General features: G+C 38.8%; 3 protein-coding genes across 3 annotated transcripts; 2 read left to right on the plus strand and 1 right to left on the minus strand.

The window, feature by feature from the left end:
• Window positions 1–251: 251 nt before the first annotated feature.
• tubgcp2 (tubulin gamma complex component 2) lies at window positions 252–7304 on the minus strand. Its single transcript, XM_068305465.1, has 18 exons — window positions 7239–7304; window positions 6690–6843; window positions 6299–6427; window positions 6007–6183; window positions 5625–5784; window positions 5297–5504; window positions 5012–5211; window positions 4080–4269; window positions 3841–3986; window positions 3578–3758; window positions 3196–3376; window positions 2803–2975; window positions 2426–2554; window positions 2217–2337; window positions 1916–2059; window positions 1323–1439; window positions 1064–1227; window positions 252–796 (listed from the first exon to the last, which is right to left on the minus strand). The coding sequence occupies exons 2-18, from the start codon at window positions 6837–6839 to the stop codon at window positions 721–723; spliced, it is 2646 nt and encodes an 881-aa protein (XP_068161566.1). The 5' UTR covers window positions 6840–6843; window positions 7239–7304; the 3' UTR covers window positions 252–720.
• Window positions 7305–8035: 731 nt separating this feature from the next.
• Window positions 8036–16347, plus strand: kctd2 (potassium channel tetramerization domain containing 2). The gene is made up of 6 exons (XM_068306216.1): window positions 8036–8671; window positions 9740–9848; window positions 9978–10069; window positions 10234–10329; window positions 10936–11061; window positions 11672–16347. The coding sequence occupies exons 1-6, from the start codon at window positions 8312–8314 to the stop codon at window positions 11699–11701; spliced, it is 813 nt and encodes a 270-aa protein (XP_068162317.1). The 5' UTR covers window positions 8036–8311; the 3' UTR covers window positions 11702–16347.
• A 1324-nt stretch (window positions 16348–17671) lies between these two features.
• slc16a5a (solute carrier family 16 member 5a) lies at window positions 17672–26583 on the plus strand. Its single transcript, XM_068304667.1, has 5 exons — window positions 17672–17790; window positions 20731–21149; window positions 23803–23946; window positions 24697–25536; window positions 26302–26583. Exons 2-5 carry the CDS (start codon window positions 20834–20836, stop codon window positions 26565–26567), a joined length of 1566 nt encoding a protein of 521 aa, XP_068160768.1. The 5' UTR covers window positions 17672–17790; window positions 20731–20833; the 3' UTR covers window positions 26568–26583.
• Window positions 26584–26782: the final 199 nt, after the last annotated feature.

Raw genomic sequence — 26782 nt, forward strand, 5'->3', positions numbered from 1 at the left:
ATCTTACAAATTAGGATAAACTAGATCATTTTTATTGTATCGTTGTTCCTGATCTGCAGGATTATTTTTTTTCTACGCGGGTACATTCTTTTATTTTGAAATCAACGTCATTAATTTCCGGGATGCTTTTAGCGCTTTTGCCGTAACTATCAGCGTTAATGGCCCTAAACCACAAACCAACGAATGTTTTATCTTGAACTGAAGAGTAGCCACAAAGAAAAGACATAACCAATATCGCCTCCAGCAGTAAAATTTATTTTAAAAGTAATTTGCACAAGTTCCTCAAATCTACAAAAAATGCAATATGAATAACTATCCCTGTTATCTGCTTAGTCTGCTTTAGTGTTTGTATATGTAAAAAAAGTAGTGACTCTAAATAGACTCAGTAAAGTCTGCTTTTAATGAACACATACATACAATGTCATTGCACAGGTACAATTCGACACCCACAAAGAGTGGCACTACGTTTAATTTTCAGAGCAGAACAAACTTATGAGCTATATTACATTTGTTAATATTTACAGTTTGAAGCGCTGAAATGAGACAACAAACAAGTCCACATCTCGTAACAATCATAAGATATATTCCACTCACTGAAGTATCAACATTTTGAATTCACAGCTGACATTTATATAGGAGTTGTCTGGTTGAAGTGCAGTGGACCGACTTGAGGAGGGAATATTCTTATTGCTGGGTAACATTTCATAAAGATATAACGTGCTATGCTGCTGCTTTCTGGCTCCGCTCTATGGCCATTCTCTCGAGTCGCTCAGTGTAGAATCCGTTAAAATCCAGCCTGTGAAATTTAAATAGCCAAGTTAAAAAATTAGAATAAATACAAGTATAAAAGTTGTTGATAAAAGCTTTGTAAGTAGATTAACAAGATCATTTCAGGAAAAAATAGCAGGCATTTACAGAAAATAGGTGAATTCTAATGTTAGACGAACATTTTTTTTAAAAACCTTCTTTGCTTTGGTATATAGCAGCTGTGACAACAGGAAGTATTTGTAGAGAGTAATACATCCTAAAACATCTAGTCTACTCCATTTGAGAGCGGCATTACCTATAGATGATGCTGATCATGCTGTGCTCACAGTCGTTAGTGCTGTAGACGCTTAGCTTGTCCAGTAATTCCAGCAAAAGAATGCTGAAGTTACTGTCAAATTTGCTGATGGCAGCTTCGTAGCCTGCCTCCGACTGGAGGAAGTCCCCAAACTCAGCTAAAAACTGATGGGTAAGAAAATATTTTTGAATAAAAGGTTGGGATATTTTCTCATTTTGATTCCAATTTGATTACCTTTCGTAACATGCTGACAAGTTACCTTTGTGGTTGGCCTCTTCTTCTCGGTGTCTTCCACATGTTCGTTCTGAGCGGAGGGATCATCCATTGCCCCTTGCTCCAGAGAGAGTCGTTCTAACCTCATGTTCTGAGTGAATCGCTGCAAAACAAAACACCATTTGAAATAACTAAAATAATTTTAATCCGTTCCAGACTTGTAAAAAAGCCCCAGACTCCACAAAATTATAAAATAAACACATTTTTTATTAACCAAAAGACATGCAAACTCTACCTGTGCATAACTGATTACTGTATATATAAGTAATGTAAACAATAAGGTATGAAAAGAAATGCAAAATTCTCAAGCACACACGAGCGAACAAGAATGAGATGTGGTCTCTGCCGATGTATCCATCTGCCAACTAGCAGTGGTGTCCTGAAGCACGACTAGTTACTCAGATTTCTGCTCGTATCTCCAGCAAAAATATGGACTGAGCAATAGCTCGTTTCTCAAATAACTTGAATGTCAGGTTGCTCGTATCTCTGATACTACTGTACTTTTGTAAAAATCTGCCTCAATGAAGAGCATGTGATGGAATATGAATCCTCTACAAAGACAAAAATGTCTGACAAAACCTGCATGCAGTTTGTGAACATGACGCAGACAGCGATGAGTTTGGAGAAGATCCGAAGAAGTTCAGGGTTGGTCAGCATGCAGTCTTTCAGGCAGTTGTCCAGGAAGCTGGTGTGGTGGCAAAGCACATCATCAATGTTGGACGCCTGGAAGAGGATAAGACACAGTCAGAACGTCTTGACCTGAAGCCATTGAAATCAATTCAGTTTAGTGCGATAAAAACAGCACGTCACCAGTGAAACTGATCTTCCAGTGCTTGTCGAAAGAATGTTCTTTCAGAGAGTATTCAGGTCATTCACTTACTGTTTTCAGGTTGTTTTCCATGACGTGCCACGTGGGCTCCATCACCTCAAACATCATATAGTACTGGATGTTCTGCACAAAGTTGAGCATCCGCTGTCGGAGGGCGAAAGCAGCAGCAAACCTGAGGGGAGGGAGTTGGAATAAAATGTGAAGACATTCTGATGGTTGATATCTTTGATGAAACTGATAAAATTCTATTTCAAACTCACCACTTAGGAGAACGTAAAGAGTACTGCTTGAAATCTTTGTTTCTGATCCACACGTTGCACAGCAGCCTCTCCACATGTTTGCAGTAAAACATGTGCCTGAATAACATCTGGTACCTTGTCAGGGCTTTCCTGTAAGAGGAATGCAGAATATTTTTTTATTAAAAAAGTCGCAGACAACAGCAGATAATAGTATTACATAACGTGTGCAGTGATTTGTCATAAGGCTATTTGTAGCTGCACTTTGAATTTATTGATATTTTTTGTGATAAATGAAGGGAACATAAGATCCATTCTCGGGTATCCATGAGCTTCCTACAAAAACCAAATGATATGAAGTACACAATAAGATCAAATCAGCTGCAGCAGCCAAACACAACCTGTTGATGATGAGTGACAGAGGCCATTTGACGATGTAGTCAAAAGAGAAGGCCTCCAGCCCACTGAGGGCCACATCTGTGGGCTCTGCGTTGATAATGGCCTTCTCCTGTTTGGTCTCGATGGCAAGCACCCGTAATAACTGCGTGATGACGTCATGAGGCATCAAGTCGATCTGTGGAAAAATATGCAAAAATTAAGACAACTCACACATTGATTTTCGAAAGTGTAAACCAGAGGTCATGTGACCAGGCTTGTGTGAAGGAAGATTACAAGAATTACTTGAGCAGTAGTGGTATAATGAAGGAATTGAAGCATTATTAGCAGCACAACAGATCCCATCAGAGTTAGTACATGATTTTTATAATAAGGGTACACAAAATATTTCTGTCAACCTTGAGGTCATCTTTGAAGGGGTCAGTGTTGGCTGTGCTCATCCTCAGAGCCAGCTCCAGGAGTGCTTCAAGTCTGGGAGGAACTATGTCGTCCACCGGCTTCTTCAGCTCATCCTCCGTTAGGTCCATGAAGTGAACGAAGAAATCACCTTTGTCCATCAGGAAGTAGTGCTTGATAGATCTAATAAAAAAACCGGCAAATTTAGAAAAATGGAATTCGTTTCAGAGCGTTTGGGAACAAGAAAGTCTCATAAGCAGCTGTAAGAAACACAATCAGACGGAAAAATATTATTTTTATTAGGTTTAAATCTAGATTTTTACCAATCTGTACACACACGCAGACATACACACAAAAAAAGAGAGTAAAAGTTTAAAAGAAAACCTCAGGCGTGAAACAAGCTCCTTCTCTTCCATGAGGAAATCCAACAGGACCTTGCTGGCATAATTGTAAGCTTTCTCTATCTGCTCCACATACGCCCTCTCCTTCAAGGTGTACAGGACCTCCTTAGCATCAGGACACGTCACATCACGTCCGCACTCCCGCACCACATTGAGGTACTTTCCTGCAGGACATCACAAAGTTGAATTAAATATTTTTGCAGAAAAAACTCGAATGTTTTTTTTTTACCTGTTTTCAGTTTTTACCTGTGCTTAATATTTTGTCAGCCATCTTCTGTAGGAAGGAGGGAATCCGATGTTGTACAATAGTGTATCTTTGATCCCAGTACTTGTCATTGTAATCCTCCTGAATTTTCTCCTTCTGCAGCTCATGCTCTTCCACCATGAACTCACTATAAAAAAATGGACATGAAAACCAGATTAAGGAATAAGCAAGTAAAGTGGAAGATAAGAGTTTGGTTTGTACTCTGAGTCTGTAAACAAACCTGTATGGGTCCTTGATGATGCCCCTATAGATCCACTTCTCCAGTATTTCAAAGTAAGGGACACTGGCTGCTTTCGTAAGGTAGAGACACAGCTCCTGAGCCTGGCTGTCACCAGTGAAGTTGAAGGTTCTGTCATGAAGAAGAGTCAGTGTCGACCCGCCCATACACTCTCCTTTGTCCACTGAGGATGCTGTGAAAACAGTGGGAGCACTTCTATTATTTTATTTCACACCATCATTTACAAAAAGTTACGTCTGAATTGTTAAAACTGATCAAATTAAAGGTTTATGGCAGCTCTTTCTTAAAACATGACAAACATAATAAAGGTAAAGCATCAGTCAATACCACAACACATTAGGTAGGACTGAAAATAGCAGGTGTTTTATACTGATTTTGGAGATACTTTTACATTTTATGCCAATTTTTTTTATATTTCTACGCCTCTAAATTTATCTGACAGATGTCACATGACAGATATCTATGAGTAAGAAGGCAGCAGTTTCTTTCCTCTCTATTTAACATTCTCATCCCTGGGTTAAATACATAACTCCACCTGCACCTAAAGCAGCAAGAACAGGAAGGTCATATTTGTACATTTGATGCATTAAATGAAAAATCTAGTCACATATAAAGACCAGATAAAGGTTGTCTTTATTTCTGATTTGAACTGTAGACCCCTGTTTTGTATTTCGTCATTATTGTTGATAATACAACTATTTTTAAGAAGTTATGTAGCATTATTTGGTGTCACAACAGTATTGAAATTCAGTATGCAGTCCCTCCTAGTTATATAAATAAGTCAGTAGGGGGCAAAGCACAGAGCAAAATTGAAGATTTGAAATTAAGTGTCCAATAACATAAACAGCTGGGACACTATCATCAGGTCCATGGTTAGAAAAGCATAAGAAACAAACTCAGATTCTGACACTCACCAATTGAGGCGAGTATCTCCATGGACCTCATAGTGGGCTGGATGTAGAACCAGAGTTTCTGCAGGGACAGTAGGCCCTGCCGCTGGAGATGCTCCAGCTGGGTGATCAGGATCAGGTACTCCTTCATCAGGGTCCTCATCGCTGCCGTCAACGCATGATTGACCTGGCCATACTCAAAAGATGACTTCTCCTCGATGAACCTGAAAGAATACAAATACACTCTGTGTCAATCATAAATTTAAAAAAATATAAGATTGAATCCACTTGATAGTTTTAAATAGGTACCGTGTTATAGTGGAGTAATATGATGCAACAGGTAATATTCTGTTGACGAGCTCTTTGACAGACATGTCCAGTGTTGCATCGACAATGAAGGAGCGGTTTTGTCTCCCCAGCACAGGCTGAGCTGTGATGTCTCGCCCGTCGACTCCAACCAGGACGAACAGTAGATCCTCCACCAGTGCTTGCTCTTGAGCAGGTAGAGGCATCGTTCCTGACAGTAGATAACATCAACATAAACACTGCCAACCACAAAGTCACATACAGCTGTATACAATTCAGGCATACAGCTAACATAATTACTTCAGACTGAACGCATCAGAAATCAGCTTACCGATGGCCACAGTTGGATCAACTTGAGGGTTTGAGCTGGTGATAAAGTCTCCGATGAGAGCAGGACGGTCGTATACCCAATTAGGAAACACAGGATTCGGCTGGCTGGGATTCTTTTTATTGTGTTTATCCCTCAGCATCTTCCGTGTGACCTCAGCAGGCTGCAGAAGAGACCAAAAAGAAAACTGAGGGGAAGGGATTTCTGGAGTTACTGTGCCATCCGACGAGCCGTTCTTATGAAGTATTTTGGCAACTTCATGGGTCAACAGTGTTTTAATTGCGAGAAAATTAGGTGAATATAATCTCATTTTCAAACAAATTCAAACTACACTACAACTTCAAATTTACCTTCAGATCTACTGCATCTAAATTGGAAATCTCACCAGTGGGGCGCTGGAGCTGGCTGTCACGTTGCCAAGCTTCTTTCGCAGCTCATCCAGTTCCTGCATGGACATCTTAGAGGTGGTCTGAGGCAAACTGTAACTAGTAGTTGTAGTTGACGTTGTGTTTGCTGATGACTCCGACCGTTCTTTGGCATTTTGCTGCAGAGACTGGAGAGTCTAGAAAAATATCCAAGAAAAACTTGTGATATACTGCAATTTATATATGTACTAAAATAGAAAAAAGAATTTTAATAATATATAAAAACGTTTATTTGCTTGTAAACTGTATTACCTCTTTGTCCTCACAAAGTCTGGAAAGCAGATAAACTAGAGGGTCAAGGTTTCGAACATTTTTTGATTTGAGCTCATCGTACTTCCTCAAGAAGTCCTCTGGTGTTTTAGAAAACTCTGCTAATTTGACCTGGAAATTATGTAACATAACACATGAAATAACCATTAATAAAGAAGTAATTCCTTCAAATGGTGTCACAAATAATTTTCATAATAATCAGCTCCTTTCATTCATTATTGAAAGAGGTATACATTCTCCATCCAACAAAATCATGTTTTCCCCATTCATTCCCATGTCAATCACTCTATCAAGTTTTAGGCCCTTTTCACATAATCTTTCTTCCCAAATATTAAAGTAGTCTATCAATAGGCGTTCTGCAGAGGGAACCCACCTTGGCACTGTGAGCAGAGACTGTAGTTGTGACGTAGGGAGTCCTGTGCTTCTGCAGTAAATCTATGTAGCCCTCTGCTCCATCACCTCCTCGAACCTGAAGCAGACTGAGCAGCTCGTTCACATCATGGTGAATCCGGAATTCACTCATGGCTCTGGCAGTTGAAATGGCAGCACACGTTATTTAGGGCACAGAAAGGGGATACATTAGCAACTCTACAGCTGATTTCTACAGCCCGATTGATAATCTTACAGCTCAATATATGTAAAACAATTAATGCTTCTTTCAAAACACGATTTTAAAGGCTACATCTCCTTTCGCGAGCCTCTAGTGATGCTGCGTTAACAGCTTCCATTCAAGTTGCAGTATGTGAAGCTAGCTTGCTAACGGGCTAGATTTGAAGAATGTTTAAATGAACTAGGGTGTAATCTGGTAATGCTACCAACGTAGCTAGCCTTCCTCGAATGAGGCGTTCTTTAAACATTTATAACAATGTAATTCCGTGGTCATTAACCTGATTATAGTCCTTAAATGGCCTCAAGACTTTACCTGTCAAACGTGCCTAGCAAAACGTAATCTGTCGCAAATAGTGAACGCGCCGACAACTAGTCAAATTCTTCTTCGTTTGTTATATATTTCTTACGGTAAATTCTCCACACTGCCCCCTACAGGTGTGATATGACACTACTTTATTTTTGCAGCTATCTTCATCTTCATGATGAAGATAGATGCACTCACCTCGCAAAACCCAACAAAATGGAAATCTTATAGGAAAACATTTTCAAATTAACCTGTCCAATTTCTGCTCACCAGTCTTTATTTTATCAGCACTTTGGTCGACTGCGGTTGTGGTAAAGTGCTCAACAAATAAAGTTTGGATTGGATTGGATTATCAAAATACATTTTTGCATTCAACTTATGTAAAAATGTTTCCACTTGAATTTTAAAAATATATATCACTCAGTTGTTGTGCTGATTTAAATTTGCTCATCTAAGTTACTGAAAAATCCTGTCTTATAATGAAATTCTAATTTTTTTACATACATTCTTGTTACCCCTCAAGTCCAAATTATCTCATACTTCTTTGTGAGATTCAATGTTTTCCCTGCGTTTGGTGTATCATTTCTGTATGAATGGACTATCTCTACAAAAAAACAATGATTCTATAAATCTGCGCATTGCTGGATACTGAACTGTGATTTTTTTTAAATGCATGTACAGTACCACAAAAAGAAGACAATTTTCAAATTCTTCACATAACATTGTGGGTTCTTTTATTTTGAAAACCATGTGACATAGCGGAAGTAAACAGTAATCACGTTACAACCCGGAAGAATTGCCTTTCTCTGATTAACGTTTGAATAGACGAGAATGACCAATTTATCTTGTAAAGAAACGATTAAACGTGATGCTGCTGATGTTGTACAAGCTATAATATTCATATTTGTGTCTTAATGTTGAGCGTTGTCGGTAGAGACGATCGAGTTTGAGCAGCAACGCCCTGATGCAATCCACCCAGTCGGAGAAAAATATATTCGCTCTGTTTACAAATTGGCTGAGAGAAATTGTCTCCCTGCAGTGTATTGTTGGCTAATTGTGCGGTGTCTGTCAGACGAAAAAAAATGGCTGAATTGCATGTTGTGGACCAGAGCGGTGGAACTGCAACCATAGAACAGTCTGATCACCGCGACTTGCGGGGCTCTATGCGCCTGGCTTCGCCCACTCTAATGGTTCCGCCGCGGAGCAGCCAGCTCAGTCCCGGCGGAGTATCGAGCGGTGGCGGCGGACGGTCGGTGTTTGGGTTCCCCGTGAAGAGCAATCCGAGCTCCCCGTCCGAACCAGTGGAAAAACCGGGCTCACGCTGGGTTCGTCTAAACGTCGGTGGAACATACTTCATTACAACTAAACAAACACTGTGCAGGGACCCAAAATCATTCCTGTTCCGTCTCTGTCAAGAAGACCCTGACCTGGACTCTGACAAAGTGAGTAGATGACTGTGATCATAGGAGCCAAATACTGGATCTGTAATTTAACATAATGATAACATGGTTACTGCCTCTATTGAAAAGGTCGAATAATTACATATATTACAATTATTATAGTGAACTTCAATTACATTTTCCAGTGCAGTATGTCATTACAGCACATGTATTCATAGTCAGGATTCATTTGCAAACTCCAACATATGGGGGCTGAGCTATGGGGCTGTAAGCAAACCCCCACCAGCCCACTGCCTCTCACCACAGAAGAGGAGAGTCCAGCCTCTTTAAGGGTTTGGGTTCCAGAGCCCAACCAGCGTGTGGAGGTAAACCTGACTATATTTAGACAGTACCCCTCAACCCCCTTCACAAGCTCTGGTTTCTTCCCCTAGAACATATTCATATAGCTTTGAACATCTATTGATATTGACACTTTTATGATCAGCGCTTGTTTTTATGTGGTGTTCAAAGCAAGCACAAAGAAAGATTTCAAGTATTTAGCTTGTTATATATAAAATCTTTTTTATCAATTTCCATCATATTATACCCCTTAAAAATAGGTTGTGATAGACAACTAATTGCTATATATATTTTTAAATCCAAATAACTATTAAAGAAACCCGAAGATATTTGATATAAAATGATATAGAGCATAGAAGTGTAGCAAATCCCCACATATTATTGTATTGTAATGGACTCAAGTGACCAATCAACTGCTAATCGGTTTTGACTGAATGTCATAATGAGCTCCCAGGTTCTTCACTTAGTGTTTTGTATACTGTATTGAAACAACTGCATAGCTCTTCTTGCATAATGAAAAATTAATTCACATTTATCACAAAATATTAATTCTTTCATCTTTTCTAAATGTAGCACCTTAAGCCAGTCAGCATATTTGATGAAGTTGTACATAATTCTTGTCATTCGTGACTGTGACCATGTGGTTAAAAGTGCTTAATTTAAGTCACTGTTGATCAGCATGGCATCAACTAAATGAATATAATTAACCATAAAACTGTCGGAACAAAACAGTCATTTTCTATAACATCAGCTCTTCGTGTTTTCCTGCAGGACGAGACAGGGGCCTACCTGATCGACAGAGATCCAACATACTTTGGCCCCATCTTGAATTACCTGCGACATGGAAAACTGATCATGGATAAAAATCTGGCAGAGGAAGGTAAAACATTTGGATCCCAGATGTTTTGTGTTTTCTCAAATATCACATTGAGATGTAGCTGTCTTTGAAAATCAATAGAGTGTTTAAAACTCAAACAATGAAATGTGATGATTCCTTTTTCCTTGTCAGGTGTTCTTGAGGAAGCTGAATTCTACAACATAGCCTCATTGGTGAGGCTGGTTAAAGAGAGGATACGGGACAACGAGAACCGGACATCGCAGGTACAGATAGCAGATGCCATAGCAATGGCATCAGCTGACAGTAGAGTAAATCTGTGTACACCTGATATTCTGCTACTACAGACACAATCAAAATAACTTATTCTATTTGTGTGCAGATCATTAATGCTGTTTTGCATGTGTATAATTTCTGTGATGTCCCTCAGGGCCCTGTGAAGCATGTTTATCGAGTTCTTCAGTGCCAAGAGGAGGAACTCACACAGATGGTGTCAACCATGTCTGACGGTTGGAAGTTTGAGCAGGTGCAGAAAAATGCTGCTTTTTTTCTTGCTGTGTTTTATTTGATATTTTAATGGATTCATCACTAAGCCTGATTATTGTTAAACCTGTCTTTGGATGGGTAGCAAACTGCAATATTGTTGTGGATTCCGAATGGAATGTGTCAGCATCTAAAAAGGAAGGTTTTTACTTTACTATCACAGTCTAAGAAACACAACAGAAGATTGAATCAGTGCATTTTGGGCACCTTTGCTTGAATGCTAATATTCTCTAGTTCTACTTTCTGTCAACATTTTTTTATTTATTGTCATTATACAAATCATCACTGTTTTTCTGTTGAATTGAAAAAGTAATAACAACTTGCAGTCTTAGAATTTGGTGACTGAGAGCTGCATCATTATCGATTATCTGTTGATTGTATTAGAGTGATGAATTAATTTCTCTAGGAAATTTCTATGTATCTAAATCGTGAAAAATGTTCATAAAATTTGAAGAGGGCAAACATGGAAATTTTTTACATTTGAAAATGACTTAAGAAATAACATTATTGACTACAGTATTGATTTTTGTTCACAGAACTTTTTACATTTGAATATTTAATCACTGCGCCAACTTGTTTCTCTCCGCAGCTCATAAGCATTGGCTCTTCTTATAACTATGGAAATGAGGACCAGGCCGAGTTTTTATGTGTGGTTTCCCGGGAACTCAACAACTCAACCAACGGCATTGTCATCGAGCCCACTGAAAAGGCCAAGGTAACACAAATCAAGGCTGTTGAAGTTCTCTTTCTTCTTGTAGTGAATTAATGCCACAGTTAATTATGGGCCGCATATTGAAAAATGTAAAATGTAGGTTTTCTTCTGACTTTTTATTTATTTTAAATGCGCACAAGTCCAAAAAGGTTAAGAAGCAGTAACAAATGTAAAGATGTTGTCTTGTTTTTTTTTTAATACATTAATATTTGTGAGATATTTTCAAAGACTGACATGTTCAGAGGTTACTAAATGACTGTGCGCCACAGCGTAGTGAAGTCAAAATGTATTGAAGGATAGATTTACACGTTATTAGTTTTCTTGTCATTAATATTTATTCAATATATCACATGTTTGTGGGAAAATTTGGAAAATAGCCATTTCTTGTCCTTAGCTAACTTTTTGCAAGTCATTTGATTTCAAGAAAGGAAAATTAATTCTTTGTTCTAAGCTTGAATCAGAGCATTTTTCTCTGGTTAAATGGCGTCAGTGATCACACCATCTTTATCTTTAAATACATGTACCATCACAACATCAGTGACGGAAACTAATCAGCTTCCTTTTGAGACATCAAAGGATTTACTATTAACTTATTTTCCTTCTCTCCTCACAGATCCTTCAAGAGCGAGGCTCGCGCATGTGAAGAAACCCAGATATTGAGCTAAATGATATTATACCAACAACATTTTATCTAGTTAATCATCAAGATCCACCTCTCTGCCATCATTATCATCAACAGCCCCCTTCACTTCTCTGGTGATCTAATGGGAGGGGTTTCCAAAACTCCCTGTCCCCCAGTGATTCAACATGACTGCAACTTGTCCTCATTTTTACTCCATCACAAGCAACGGTTTCAGGAGGAGTTTAAAAGGGAATACAACACATGGATTTTTCCACATGCAGCTTTTTGATGGTCAATTTCACTGCATTGTAGGCTACAACTGATTGTAGCCCCTCTGTTGTCAGTGAATGGACTCCCAGCATAGAGCTACCATCATTGTTTAACATCATATTTATCATCAGTGCTATCAACAGACAGGATACTTCATTTTTCTTATCGGTTTGGCTCTGTCTATTTGGCAGAAATCTCCTCAGGGCTCTCAAAGGACACAGGAATGAACACAACTCCCACTGATTGAGCCTCTCTACCTGAATCTGTTAAAGGAGAGGGGATCAATGCCTGTCGTCTCCCCATCTGCACTCCCAGAGTCATCAACTGATGTCTGAAAAAGGTCAAGGCACAATAAACCAAGCTGGGAGGTGCACGAAAAAACACAGCAGAGTCCAAATGAGCCAGCCCGGTGCAGCATTTCTGTGACTTTCCAGTATTTTGGATCATCTAAAGCGAGTGACATGCGTTTGTCTCACAAACCTCGGCCGTGGTTTGAGCACTGCGGCATCCTCCTGTTTTCTGCTTTGGCCTCAATCTGGTATGTCCTTCTACGGGAAAAAATTTGGATGTGTCACAAAAAATGACTTAAAGAGACTAAGGTACACCTGTGTACAGTTTGTCAAGGCATGTGCGGAATCTATGTAAATCTATATAGGCTACATGATGAAACTATATGAAAAATTGAATGCAAATGGTGTAATTATTGATTTCTGTACAAAAGTTGTCATATATTTACATATTTTGGTGGGTTATACAATGGAGAAAATGTCACTTTTCACATCCACTTTTGCCACTGTGTAACACAGATGCGTTTGTGTATGCAGTGCCTCTCTGCTTCTTGTCCATGACTGAAATATCAAGTTTTTCAGCTGCAGGTTTTCTTTAGTGTTCCTCAAAAACGTCCAAATATATTTACCTATGTTAGATATCTATCTCTGATCTCATGCATATCTTAAAATTGTAATTAATGATACGGAAAACTTCTGTGACTGCTGTTTGTCCAGACAGGCATGGCACGGCAGGATATGGATTGCGGCCAGTGTGTGTTGCCTCAAAACCGTGATGCTCCCTCCCCCGCCTTGCAATACAGTCACTTGGTCTCCGTTCCAATACAGTAGCCTGTCACCATTTCTCAACTGACTTGTCTTACATTCTGCAACACTTGTAGCAACTGTGGCACAAACTGCACAAAGTTTAAAGCCCTGAGAAACCTGAGCCGATGTTATCACAGTAATTAACCTGACTATACGTCAACCTGCCAGATGAGAGGTGTCCTCAAGGGGAAGTCTTTTGTCCCACATGTTACATGACTTTTTCTTTTGTGTCTGCAAACTGTATCCACCCTGGTTACGGTATGTTTCGACTGAAATATGCGTGTCATTAAGTCGCCATGTGGTAGTGCTGTTTTGAAGATTTGTATGTAATAATAATGGAGTAACATAAAAAGAAAAACCTGCTAGTCTAATTTTAGCCCTGAACACATCTGGTTCCTTAGAGGAGTAAGTGTTGGCAATTTCAAAATGGTTCATAAGCTATAGCAAAAGTAATTCAAAAATAAATACTGTAGCTTCTTTTTAAATATGCATTTACCAGATTTAGTAAAGTCATTAGTGGAAATAAGCTCAAAAATAATATGAGAATGAATCTAAAATAGCTGTATCTGGGTTTACGTGTATATCGTAAATTAAATATTGGACGGTTTTAGTGAAACAAGGCACATCATGATCATGGTTTTTCATGTTATATTGGCGAAACTATTAATTATTAAGAACACAGCTGGAAGATTAATGGATTGTTAAGCCATTGGCAATCACCAATGTAAAATTATTATTAATGATTAAATAGCAAAAGGTGTAAGTTCCCCGTGACATCTTCCAATACAATCCAAAAAAAGAGAAAAATGTCTATTTTCAAGAATCTGAAGCACATTAATTTTTCTTTACATGAAGATCATAATTCATGACAAAATTACCCATTGAAGCCGGATCTCTGAATTGGTTATTTATTTACACTTAAAAAATAATAGCAGATGTGTGCCTGGTGTAAATGCAGTCTTGTTATATCAGCAACTTAATTCTAACGTTGAGCCATATTTACACATATCCGATGGAGACTAAAGATATCTTATTGTTGCCCATAAAGCCCATTTTAATTATTGTCCCTAAGATCTCAGGGGCGGCTGAACTTTATCACTGGCGTCGATCACTTTGATACACCCATCTTTGTATAAAGAACATATTTGATACAGTTATATCAAGCATGAACAAAAAAAAGAATGCATTTAACCAGAAAAAAACGTACCTTTGCTGTTGTCATGCTTCCTGATGGTGTGTGGTTAAGCCCTAGAGCTCAAACTATGATGTAAATTCTTTACTGTTTCTGTTTATTTCCTCTCGACCATGTGTTGTGCAGTTTTACTGTGCTAATCTGAGTTGTATGCAGACTATGTGCTGCTGAAAATGCCCAAATGTCTCACTGAGGAGCATCTTGTCTCTGTTCTTGTTCTTTGGGCCTTTGCGAAGCACCTTAGGTGTTGTTTCCCTTCGTCTTTGTCCGGTGTTGTGCCTTTGACCTGTGTTGTGCACAGTTGTTCTTCCCTCTCATCATAAGGTGTCTCTTATACCTTAAAAAAGCCAAGAGGCACCAACCTGAGGTACAATGTACAATGCTGTGTTTATCTTTTTTTTTCTTCTATTGTTTGTGTTTTGGTGCAAGGCAAGCTAAACAAATCCATTGTACTCTTCATTATTTTATTTTCATGAAACATTAACAATTGGACTGTAAACCTGCTGCCATTCGGCTTCTTTCTTCTTGAGTTGCACACTGAGGCTACAACTGAAGAGTGTGATGTAATCACTTCCTGTACATGTTTTATCTTGCCTTGGTCGCACCGTTCAGTGGTTCCCAAACTAAGGGTCCTCCGAAGATGTCACAAAACATTAATGAACGTAGAGATGTCAAAAGACAAAGACTGTAATATGTATTTTAACAATGCTAAAAGTGTGGCTGTAATGTCAGCCGGTGCACCACTTGAGTTCTGACTGCAAAAACTTTGCATGACAGTTAGAGGAGATTTTGGTGTATGTCAGTTTTGAAGTGCAAAAATGTTCAACTAAGATGATGAACATGGTAACATTGTACTTGTTAAATGTTGGTCTGATAGCATGTTGGTGTTAGCATTCAGCTAAAACCCCAAAGTATAGCTACACGGAGCCTTGAACATTACTTAAGACTCTTCGTCTTTTAATCAATCAGCTAATTGCTGACTCAACGGCTGTGTCATGTCATGTCACTTTGCCAGGACACCACGGGCTGTCAGACTGCTGACAAGGATAATCATCACAATAAATTTTTTAATGAGTCTCATAGTTCGGCTGGTAACAGAAAACCTGCAGAAGTAATAACATTGCCACCAGTCGTGGCTGTATTGGGTGTTAATCAGAAACTGTTTGCATGTTAACACAGAAATTGAAAAGGTAGAATGATAATAAAAATAAAAAAAACCTGCTAAACATAAGCATGGTAGTATTTCATAAATAAAGTATGTTATTTAGATAATACCAGAAAAGTTTGGGAACCACTAATTTAGCTGATCTTTGCTGTACGATTATCTGAATATTCAAGTCAGGCACCAATTTTTAAAAACACAACTGCACTAGTTAGTCTACAGATAATGTGCAATTTAACACACCTGCAAAATTTTATATATATACATATTAAATACATGTTTGGTACATGAAAACATGAGAGCATGCATTCTAGAGATTAAGATGTGTACTAGATTTTGTCTGACCTCTGTGTTGGTGCAAAGTGTGTAATGCATGGTGGGGGTGCAAAGGGAAGGCATGGCTCTGTGGTATGTGTAGATTTCGTGTGTGGAGCAGTCGGTTTAAAACTTAAAATATTTTCTCCACTCACATGTTTTATTTCTTGGTTGTCTTTGTATCGTCATAGCAACTCAACAGTAGATAAGGAGTAGCTTTTAATGCCAACCACTGAGATTGCAGATAACTGCCCCAACAATTTTATACAGTAGCCCCACCTGCCAGTCACGAAATGTATCAATCATTTTGCCAGTTCATCTGTAAACTCCTGCATGCATTTGCAAACATGCATACTTGTACCCTCATTTATATGTATTGAAAATGTCACCTATTAACAATTTCTTTATTGTTCACTGATCAACAGTATTTATGTCAAACATGAGCGCTGTTAAAGAATGTTGATGGTAATGGAAACTAGGAGACTTTGGACAAACATTTGGATGCTGACAAAACATTTTGTCTGGTTGTTTGTTTCACTTTTATTTATTTTATAGTTTTTGAATTTTGTCTACCAATGTTTTTTCTTTACATGTAACAATTTTAACAAAACCCTGTCTTGTTTTTAATCATAAAATATGTCTGTGTTTTAAAATCTGGTTCACATTCTTGTTTCTTTTCATTGTGGTTTGATGATATTTAGCATGCACTGATAAGTTGTTGTAAGAAGCTATAATCAAATCTTTAGTGTCATGACTTTTGTACATAGCTGCCTTTGATACTGGTTTTACCACCTGTGTTTATTTCACTATTGCACATATATTTTATTTTTGACAGTGAAAAAAGACAAAGTCTTAGTCACAAAAGAGTCATTTTTAAAGATGTCCCATCCCATAAAGCAGTCAACATTGATACATATTCCCACCATGGTGTGCTGAAGATAAGGTAATCTTCCAGATGAGTCATCTAGGTGGTAGGGGCTCATTTCCCAATCTTGTATTTATGCCAGATTTATGCAGCCAATGGAAGAAAAGCAGACCGGATTTCTTCCTGCTACAACTCTGATTAAGTTCCAATTGCCCTTTCTGAGTACAGCAGAGCTCTGCTACCCATTAGGGGTCTGTGTACCTGAGTGACGGTGGATAGTGAACCTGGAGCTGGATGCCACCACTGGACCCTCTTTCTGGAGGAAAATGCTGTCACACGTGTGGTTCTATCTGCCGTATGTATTCCCCATTTTAAAACCTGTGGAGTGAGTGAGCAGTCACCATGGTGTGATCACCTTCTTCAGAATCTGCAGTGACTAGATAGCTTCAACTAAAAAGTGGACTTCCATCTTTGAAGACGACATCATCCTGAGGTTGTGCCAGTCGCTAGGAGTATTACTGCTTAGATCAATGCTGATTGTGTTTTCTATACTATACATGAACAATTGAAACTCTAGGTGGCAATTTTGTCTGCTGATTAAATTAAAATAATCCTTAGAAGGAAGGAAAGAGAATGGAAAAAAAAACATTTTATTTTCATACTACACAAATTATTCTATTTTATATTATTTTATTTATTTTACAGTACTTCTATAACTATATTCATATGCTTCATACTTTCACTCCATCACGTGATTTTTTTACAGATGAAATCTAGCGCAGGGTGGGGACGCAGGGTCGCTCTTCTTCATTTTGATTGGCTGCTGCACTTTGACTGACAACGACAAGCTGCTACGGACAAAGTACGTGTTGTCCGGCATCACGATTGTACAATGTACACACACATACCTGTGTGTGTGTGTGTGTGTGTGTGTGTGTGTGTGTGTGTGTGTGTGTGTGTGTGTGTGTGTGTGTGTGTGTGTGTGTGTGTGTGTGTGTGTGTGTGTGTGTGTGTGTGTGTGTGTGTGTGTGTGTGTGTGTGTGTGCTGGGGCCTGCGCAGCCCCCACCCGGCTGGGGCAGTCTCCTCCCACAGCGAGCCGATTCCCTTTATGCCCCTGACGATGAAAATCAGGACCCGCTGCTGTCACGTCACGTCACGGAGGAGAGATCGTCCACGCCTGGGAACAGGAGCTGGATGGCCGCAATAACAAGGTGATTTTATGAATTAATTTTAGCCGTGAAGGGAGAATGTGTGGTGAAACTGCTGTCGGTTTGCCTCGGAAGTGTTTTAAATGTGATGTTTTGTCGGTGGGATGACGCTCCCAGCAGGAGGAATGCGTTTTTTTGTGCGTTATGAAGCTGTAAATCTAAGCTTATTCCGGTTTATGAGGGCTGTGATAAAGTCTTGAGTGAAAATCCGCTCTTTAAAGAAAAAAAAAAATTACGAAATGAAATTATTGAGTTACCATGTGGATTAAGCAACTATAATACACGTGAACACAATCGCAGATTTACAAAACAGGCGGTAAACCCTGATTATTAAAGCTCGATTTATTTCACTTGGAATTAACCAACAGCTACTCAGCACTCCCATCCATTTATCTGCTGACCTGTTTTATACATCAAGGAATATTCTTATATTTTCATAATAAATTAGGTTGCTCAGACTTTGGGGTTACATTTACAGAAAAGTAAGAAACGTTCAACCGCTTCCTGATATTAAACAATAAAAAGTAGGTGAAATAAAAGTAAACAAATTAAAACAGGAAAGGCATTAAAACCTATTAAAATCAGCTGAGCATTAAAAACAGTCAGGCAAAGATTTGTGCCAGCGGCAAAACCCAGTGAGAACATACATGAAAAAAAAAAAAAAATCAAGATTTGAATTGTGGTAGAGGTCATAATCAGAAGGCTGAGTCAGCTGTCCCTACCAGTCTGGTTCCAGAAATAGCTAAATACTGAACTTCAGCGACTGAAGCAGAAGATGCGGAGCATGAACATGGAGCATATCTGAGAATCATTCAAGTGAGAATCTAATTGTCAATGACACAGTGTAAAGACAACACAATGTCTGAGGTAGGCCATGCTGACAAATGCCTGTCAGGAGCTGACGGGCTGTGTTTTGATCAACTGACTGTTTCTATTAGTTCTATTAGTGCAACATGTATGAGATCAAATTTTAAAGAAAAGAAGCCTTGGTGAAATGGTTTAAAGATAGTGATTTTTACAGCAGATTTAAAATGTGTGATTTAAAATGTTTTTACCTGAGGTTTCCATGACGTTGCAGGACCAAAAGAATAAAAATTGTCTGTTTCATTTCGACTGAAATTTCAGTCAAGCCATGCAATCGAACCTAACATAATATTGTTGTGTTAATGAGTACGTTTCAGGTTTAAGACATGAAAGTATGAGTATCATCAGCATAAAGATGATAAGTTTTATTCATACATTCATTCATTCATCTACTATGCCCACTTTTGTCCACCGTCACGGGTCGGTGACAGTGGATGGCTCATCATCACAGGAGATAATTTTTTATTGTTGTTTTATTTTATTTTATATACTTTTGTGATCCCCGAAAGGAAATTATAAGCATGTTGCTCTGCTTTGGTTGACGCTTCCAAAAGTGAGGAATGTGTGGAATATAATAGAACAATTTTCACCAAGACCTCACCAGATTTCGCAAGTGTGGGTTAGACTCAGAGTAGTCACATTCCTTGACACCATCAGAGAAGTCCTCCTTAACCCACACATTCCAACCTGTAGAGTCCTGGATATTACTTTTTGAGAAGAACCAACGAGAGTTATGTGGCTTTATGCGTAGGAAAGTAGAAATATGAGTGGTTTTCAGTTCTAGCTTACTTAAACTTCAGCTTGACTTCAACTTATTTGAAATTCTTTTTTTTTATATATATATATATTTTAATCTGCTATTTGCCAAAACAAAGTGTGTTGCATTCATTTTGAAAATACAAGACTCAAAGGAAAGGACAAATGTAAATGATGAATGTACATAGCAGAGTGTCACCACCCAAAAAAGAAACACACAGATGAAAAAAGTCCTGGAGCGGAAATGGGAAAAAACTGTCGACTAAACAGGTTCACTAAACAAGACACTCAAACACAAAAATGTAGCCCCATACTAAGTCCCATCAACATTTACCGTTAACCACATTAGCTGCTTTGCTTCAATATCTCAATGAAAACCTGTTACTTCTGTGTGTGATGTAATCGTTCAAGCTGTGTTAACACACTGTTGTGTGTCTCAGTGTGAAGCTGTAGAACACACCTATAAGAATTTATTATGTGACTTCAATTTCAATCTTCTGGAATAATCTGGAGAGATAAAATGGAGACAAATGTGAGTAGAACAAGAATTTGATTTAATTGGATTGTAATTGCTCAATTTAATTGCATTAAAAATGAATTTGGGTCACAAATTCTTATAGGGATTATTAAATATGGGTCATTCTGTTAAAATATGATTTGCATGGTTTTAAATGAATTGCATGACTACAGTATTTTGGATGAATAAGAAATTTAAAACTGATTGTAATATCATGAAATATAAGCAATTTACTTGTATTTGGTCCTAAAAGAAATCTCATATTGCTACATACATTTTTGGTTTCTGGTCTTCATCACATCAGGATCATCAATGGTGGCAGCAGGAATAAAAGCACAAATAACATGTGAACAAAACTCTAAAAAAGCCCTGTCAGTGGAAGCAAACCGTTTTTGTTCTCCAAGATGGGCTAATACAAATTTATCTTCAGTAGAGGTTAAGCTGACTGTTGACTTGCACTGAATCAATACTGACGCATGACTGATAATACAGTACAACAATTATCAATTGTGTAAATGGTTGGATGGTGACTGGTTGTTTTTTCAATGTACATCTAATACCTGACCAAAGACGAAGCTGCTGCTATCTGCCAGGTGAACTCTAGAAAGCTTTAAGACATGTAGTGGGGTTTTTTTGTATAAAATATGCTATACAAATAAAGCTTGTTTGAATAGCACTTAATCCCCCTACTCCACTACATCACAGAGGTGAGTACTGTGCTCTATTTTCTATTAACTTCAGTTACTCATTTCTTATCATATTTCAGTTGCTCTTTAGAGGCTGATGGTACGTGTTCTTTTTTGCAGCTTTCAGTACACACTGCAACATCTTTAGTGACATGGGCCTTGAAAGTCATCACACACCCCACAGAACAAACACGAGAGCAATACCTCAACTGTCGAGAACAAAATGACTCAGAGAAATGGAATCAGATGGACGAGTGACCGCTGCTCTCTCTCTGAGGACTGTGTGCAGGAGAAGACTCCAGGGCCCGACGATTATGAAACAGAGAACGGCAGGCCAGGGGGCGAAGGAGCTGTCACTGCACCGGATGGTGGTTGGGGATGGGTGGTATTAGTTGCCACCGTCATAGTCCTAGCTTTGACCCTAGGATTCTCCGCCTGCGTGGGAATCTTCTACACTGACCTGCAGGAAGATTTCCAGGCCACCAACAGTGAAACTTCATGGGTGCCCTCCATCATGATATCAGCACTTCATGTGGGAGGTAAAAAACAACAACAAAACCATATGTATGACAAACAATGATAGATTTTTTTTTTTTGACTGAATTATTCAACCACATAACCACCAATTATTCACCCCCTTGGCGTCAGGGTAATGATAGTCCCTGCCTGCTGTTACTGTACAAGAATGTCGTGTAACCAGAGAGAGGATCTGGGTTTGTTTTTAACTGTCCTGCTGTGTTATGTTGTTTTAAACAACATTATTCTATGAGGACGCTGAGCTGGCTTATTCTCCCTGACCTCCAGAAACCTGTTTCTATTCCATGAGGAACTCAGGTTAAATGTTAGCACTTACAATCTTATAATGTTTTATGTCAGACAGTGATCAGCTGTTCAGCAAAACTACAGATGGTGTGTTTTAGACTTACAGTTTTTTAGTCTGTAGGGAGTAAAAAATAAATAAATAAATCAGAGGTTTAAGCACACACACATATACTCCAGAAGTAAATATTGCTTTTCTGTATGCAGATATATCATTACAAAATTCAATTTGTGGTTTTTTTTAAAGTTATTATCTAATATGTCTTTGCAATTTAAGTCAAGGCAACAGTGCTTTTAAGTTTGAACTCATCCATTGTCAAAAAGTGAAGAAAAGTAGTCTTGTGTTGTTGAGACATTTTTGAGGAATAGGCCCTGTTTTACACTAATCTCAGTTTTTTGCATTGCATTTTTCTCTTAACAAGATCTTCTTCATATTATAATAGCTGAGTGTTTTTAATGAAGCTGCTTCCGTGGAAATAATTTTGTGTGTAGCTGGATTATAACTGTAGGTGTGGGAAGAGTAAATAAAACCTGCGGTGAGATAACATAAAAACCTTATGCTGCATTTACTTGTAGGACTGGGAAAATCTGGTAATAACTGAAGCATAGAGCTAATGACAGAAAACAATTTAACACAACAATAAATAATATCAAAACCTGGGTTAGATTTTATTTAAAAAAAGAAAAAAAGGTAGAAACCGTACAATGATTTCATCCTTTATTTGCTGTAGACACAAATGTTAGCGTCTAACTGGTCAATAATGTTGACTTCTCTCTACAACAACAAGTTATGTAACGCTGAGTGATGGTTGTTCAAATAAGGCCAATATAGAAGATAAAGGTGAATGTTGAGCAGCTAATTAGCGAGAAAATCTATTATACTGTATATCCCAGGAATTTATTTAGGAAACTTCTTGTTTTCAACACTTTCTTCAGTAGGTGAAAGAATATTTTTGTATCTTCTTAAAGCTAGTCACAAAAATAGAAAATAGAGTTTTGAATGGTAGATAATCTGACAGGATATCCAATCGGTGGATGTACAAGCGGAAGAGAATTTAATTAGACTGGATTAAAATATGCTTTTGTACTGTATATCTTGGTTGTACATTTGTGCCTTTTTATCAGAAGAAAACTAGTCATAAACAACAATGAACACTGGACGCTGCCTGCGTCATTCCTCTTAATTCCCATCCTATCTTCTTCCCTCCTACATTTCAATGGGCTCTCTTATATACTTTAATACGAGACAATCCCCTGAATATGTAGAAACAGCAAGAACTAGGTTTTATTTCATTCGACCTTTTGACTGAAACATGAAGACTCTTTCATCCCTTGACTTTACAGTCTACTGATCATTGAACAAATTATTTTTTCTCTCTTTAAGTCCTTTTTTCTCTGTTTAATTTTTGGTTCTCATGGCTTTTGAGGAGAGGAATGCGTTTAACCTTATAAATTTCATTACAAACCTAAGATTAGAGTCTTCACTAATCTTTCACTAATCCCAGGTGTCTCCTCTTTAAACTGCATGGGTTTTGAGCAATTGGCTGCATTTTTAGAGGGGCAGTGGTGTTCATCGCCACTTTCCATGGAAATAAATGTAGACTGAAGAATCTACAATGTTCATTTATCTTTAAAAAAAATATGACCTAAAACATAAAAATATAGAATTTTAGTATACAGTATAATTTTGGTGTTCTGAGACTGTATGGAGGAAATAGTTTGATTTTGAAACTTGGAGAAATATTGTACTTAAAGCATTCTGAAGTCTGTGTGTTTGACTGCAATAGCTCAGTTTATGATCACCATCATTACTTTGCAGCCCTGGTGCCAAACAGCAAAAGCACCTCCAGTGTGTGTTTACCAGTGCTGCTAGTGACCTTTGACCAATAGAGCTCACTGTTTTTAGTGCTGAGGCTTCAAGCAAAAAATTTGAATGAGCAGCATTTCAAGTAAAATGATGTCATAGATGCAGGATAATATTTTCAGCAGTGATAACTCATTTGTCTTGCAGCGCAGTATATTTTCATGTTAATGTAAAGTAGATTCATTGTACCGACAGTTGTTACAGTATGGTACGTTGTAAAAAATTTTTAATTCGTTATGTAGGTGTCTGTTTTAAAATTCAGTGGGTTATTTTCACTGATAATTTTTAAAATAGTTTTGCATGTGCATGCACACATACAAGTCTGCCAAACAAAGAAAGAAGTATTGTCTGGCAAGCCTTCAGTACTTTCAGGTACAGATTACAGTGAAACACTAGTCAAGTGAAACCTGCAGGAGGATTATCACAACGTACCCTCGTCTGCCGTGTATGCCATTGCCTGCTTTTGCTATTGCATGCACTAAACTAAGAGCATTATGTTTGATCCACAGGTCCTTTTTGTAGTGTGTTGGTTGAGAGACTTGGTTGCCGAGCTACAGTCATGTTGGGAGGAGTCCTAAGTGGATTTGGAATGGCAGCCAGCTCGTTTACCCAGTCAATCGGCCAGCTCTACATCACGGCTGGTGTTATCACAGGTTAGGAAATATTCTATTGATTTATTATCCTGCACTAACACTTTAATCATTCTAGCTACACAAAACAGACTGCTACCTGTCCAGCAAACATCGAACACAGTCACTGAGCAGCTGGTATGCAAAGCAGGTCATTTAACAGCTGAGGTGCCTTATATTTTTCTCAGAAGTTGGATAATGTAGCATTCACGACCTATTGGGAATTTGGATAATTCAATCTGTGACCTCACTAAACCATGTGAACGTGTTTAGATGGTTTGCTCAGAGAATTCAATTTCTGACTTGCTGCTATCCTAGGTTCCTCCTTATGATTGCTGACCCATCATCAGAACAGTGCTTGCAAATACATTTGTAATGATAGATGTCAGCCCACAAATGTACTCAAGGTTTGCTGATGTGAACAAAGTTCAGCACTGACCATCAGTTAATCACAAGACTTAACCGGAAATATTTGAAAAAAATGAAACCCAGCTAATACACACAGACAGGAATTAACAATCACAACTGAATAAAGCTGAAGTATTTTTCATTGTTGTCATGTTTACTACCTGCCTGAGGGCCAAGAAAAATCGGATGAAAAATTTACATAGTTTAGGGAACTATCATTAACTTGAATCAGATTTGCAAATGATAATGTACTATTGTCATTACAACAAAGTTCAACAGGGGAACTATAACTGTGAGCGCTGCATGCATACCAGTAAAATTTTGAACTTGCTGTCCTCCTTGATGTGTTTTATTTCATCATTTCAGGTCTTGGTTTCTGCTTCAGCTTCCAACCAGCTGTGACGATCCTCGGTCACTACTTTGTACGCCGTCGAGCATTTGCCAACGCCATGTCATCCTCAGGCACTGCCCTGGGAATGTGCACTCTACCTTTCCTGGGGAACTACCTCCACACAGAGCTGGGATGGAGGGGAAGTTTCCTTGTGCTGGGGGCTGTCCTGCTGAACTGCTGTGTGTGTGGAGCAGTGATGAGGCCCCTCCAGCCCCCTAAGCATCGAGGCCAGCCACTGATAAACCACAGCCAGTCTATGCCAGACAAAGAAAATGTCACAGACAGAAAAGGGTGGATGAAAATGATAAGGAGATCCCTGCTGGATTTCATAAGCAAACACATGGCCTTTGATCAATTATGCAACAACTCACGTTACTGTGTGTACACGATAGGCATCTCCTGGATGATGCTGGGGTTCGTGGTGCCTTTAGTGTATCTGGTTCCCTATGCTACAGCAAACGGAATGGATCCGAGCCTGGCTGCACGGCTGCTGTCAATCATGGGTGTCGTGAACATATCGGTGCGGCCGCCCATTGGTTTACTGTTCAACATGCCCTGGTTCAAAGGGAAACACGTTTATGTATTTGCGTCAGGTTTAATGGTCAACGGGCTCAGTAACAGCATCTGCTGTTTTGGGGCTAGCTTTGGTGTTCTGATTACGTATGTCGTCTTCTATGGACTGTCCATGAGTGTGGTGGGCTCCCTGATGTTCACCGTCCTCATGGATATAGTGGAGATGAGTCGCTTCCCCTCAGCTCTGGGGCTACTCGCTGTCATGGAGGGCATCATGCTGCTCATCGGGCCTCCACTCGCAGGTAATGTGAGCACAGAGTGAGTAAGAGTTGAAGCGGACATTGGAATGTGGATCACAGTATTACTTCACACATGCACACCCACAACACATGCAAACATACAGTACATAAATATGCTATATATAACAGCAGACAAAAACTCTTTGTGTTTTGTAAAAAAGTATTTTTACAGTTTTTCCTAGAGGACTATCAAAAACAATTTGTTCTTCTCTTCATACAAAAAACAGGACTTAAATAATTGTCTTGTTATGTTCCACCAATGCAAGTCTGTGCTTCCCTCTGAAGTCCTGTTCAGAAGCAGCAGTGCACAGAAAGGCCAGAGGCTCTGGGTCTCAGATGACAAGCATGCTTCCCTTGTTTATCAGACGACTCAAATATCCGGGCAGTGATATAACCACAGGATATGACTGACAACAGAATCAGTTTACATGAGCAGGGAATCGCATTACATAGCTCTGCTTACTTTGCGTATGTGATCACGTATAGCCAGAAAAAGTACACACATGCTGTGCTTTATGAACCCTTCTGCTCATACTTGAAGGGAAGTATGAACCCTTCATAATCATACTCATACAACAAAGAAACTTCCATTTTTATGGCAGTAGTACCTTTTTAAGAGATGAATATTAAATTCTTTGCAAGAGTTGAACGAAAAACACTATTTCATGCAAGTTTACTATGCCTTCTTTGTTTCAGCCAGTTTCAGCCATTAACTGAAATGAAATCATGAAATGCTGTCAGTACTGATGATTTGTATTGTTCTTATAGGAGCCCTGGTTGACAGGACAGGGCAGTACTACCACGTATTCTCTGCCTGCAGTGCCGTCGTTGCCTCAGCTGCCGTGTTCCTCATAGTGTCTTTTTGCTGGCTGGATACAAAAGTAAAGAAGTCAAAGAGAGGTCAACCATCCACAGTGCAGGAGCCTGGTAGAACTGTTGATATAGTTCCTGGCTGTCAGTACAGCAACCTACCAGCTGAGAGAGACAAAGACAAGGCTTCAGCTAATGGGGCAGAGCACGTCTCCAGCATTTGAACCTGCAACACTGTAAGCTCCCCGTATCAGTTATACGCTCTGGGTCAGGCAGTTCTTCATATCTTTTTGTAATGTTGGTACCAGCCTTGTTGGCGTACCAGATATTGCAACGTTTGCTTTTCTGTGGGTGGATGACACTTCCCCTGACAGAGGCATTGCCTTCATGAGATGAACCACTGCCATCAGGCAAGACATAAAGGTCAAAGCAAACACAA

Source organism: Antennarius striatus, chromosome 21, assembly GCF_040054535.1.
Source record: "Antennarius striatus isolate MH-2024 chromosome 21, ASM4005453v1, whole genome shotgun sequence".
Taxonomy (NCBI): domain Eukaryota; kingdom Metazoa; phylum Chordata; class Actinopteri; order Lophiiformes; family Antennariidae; genus Antennarius; species Antennarius striatus.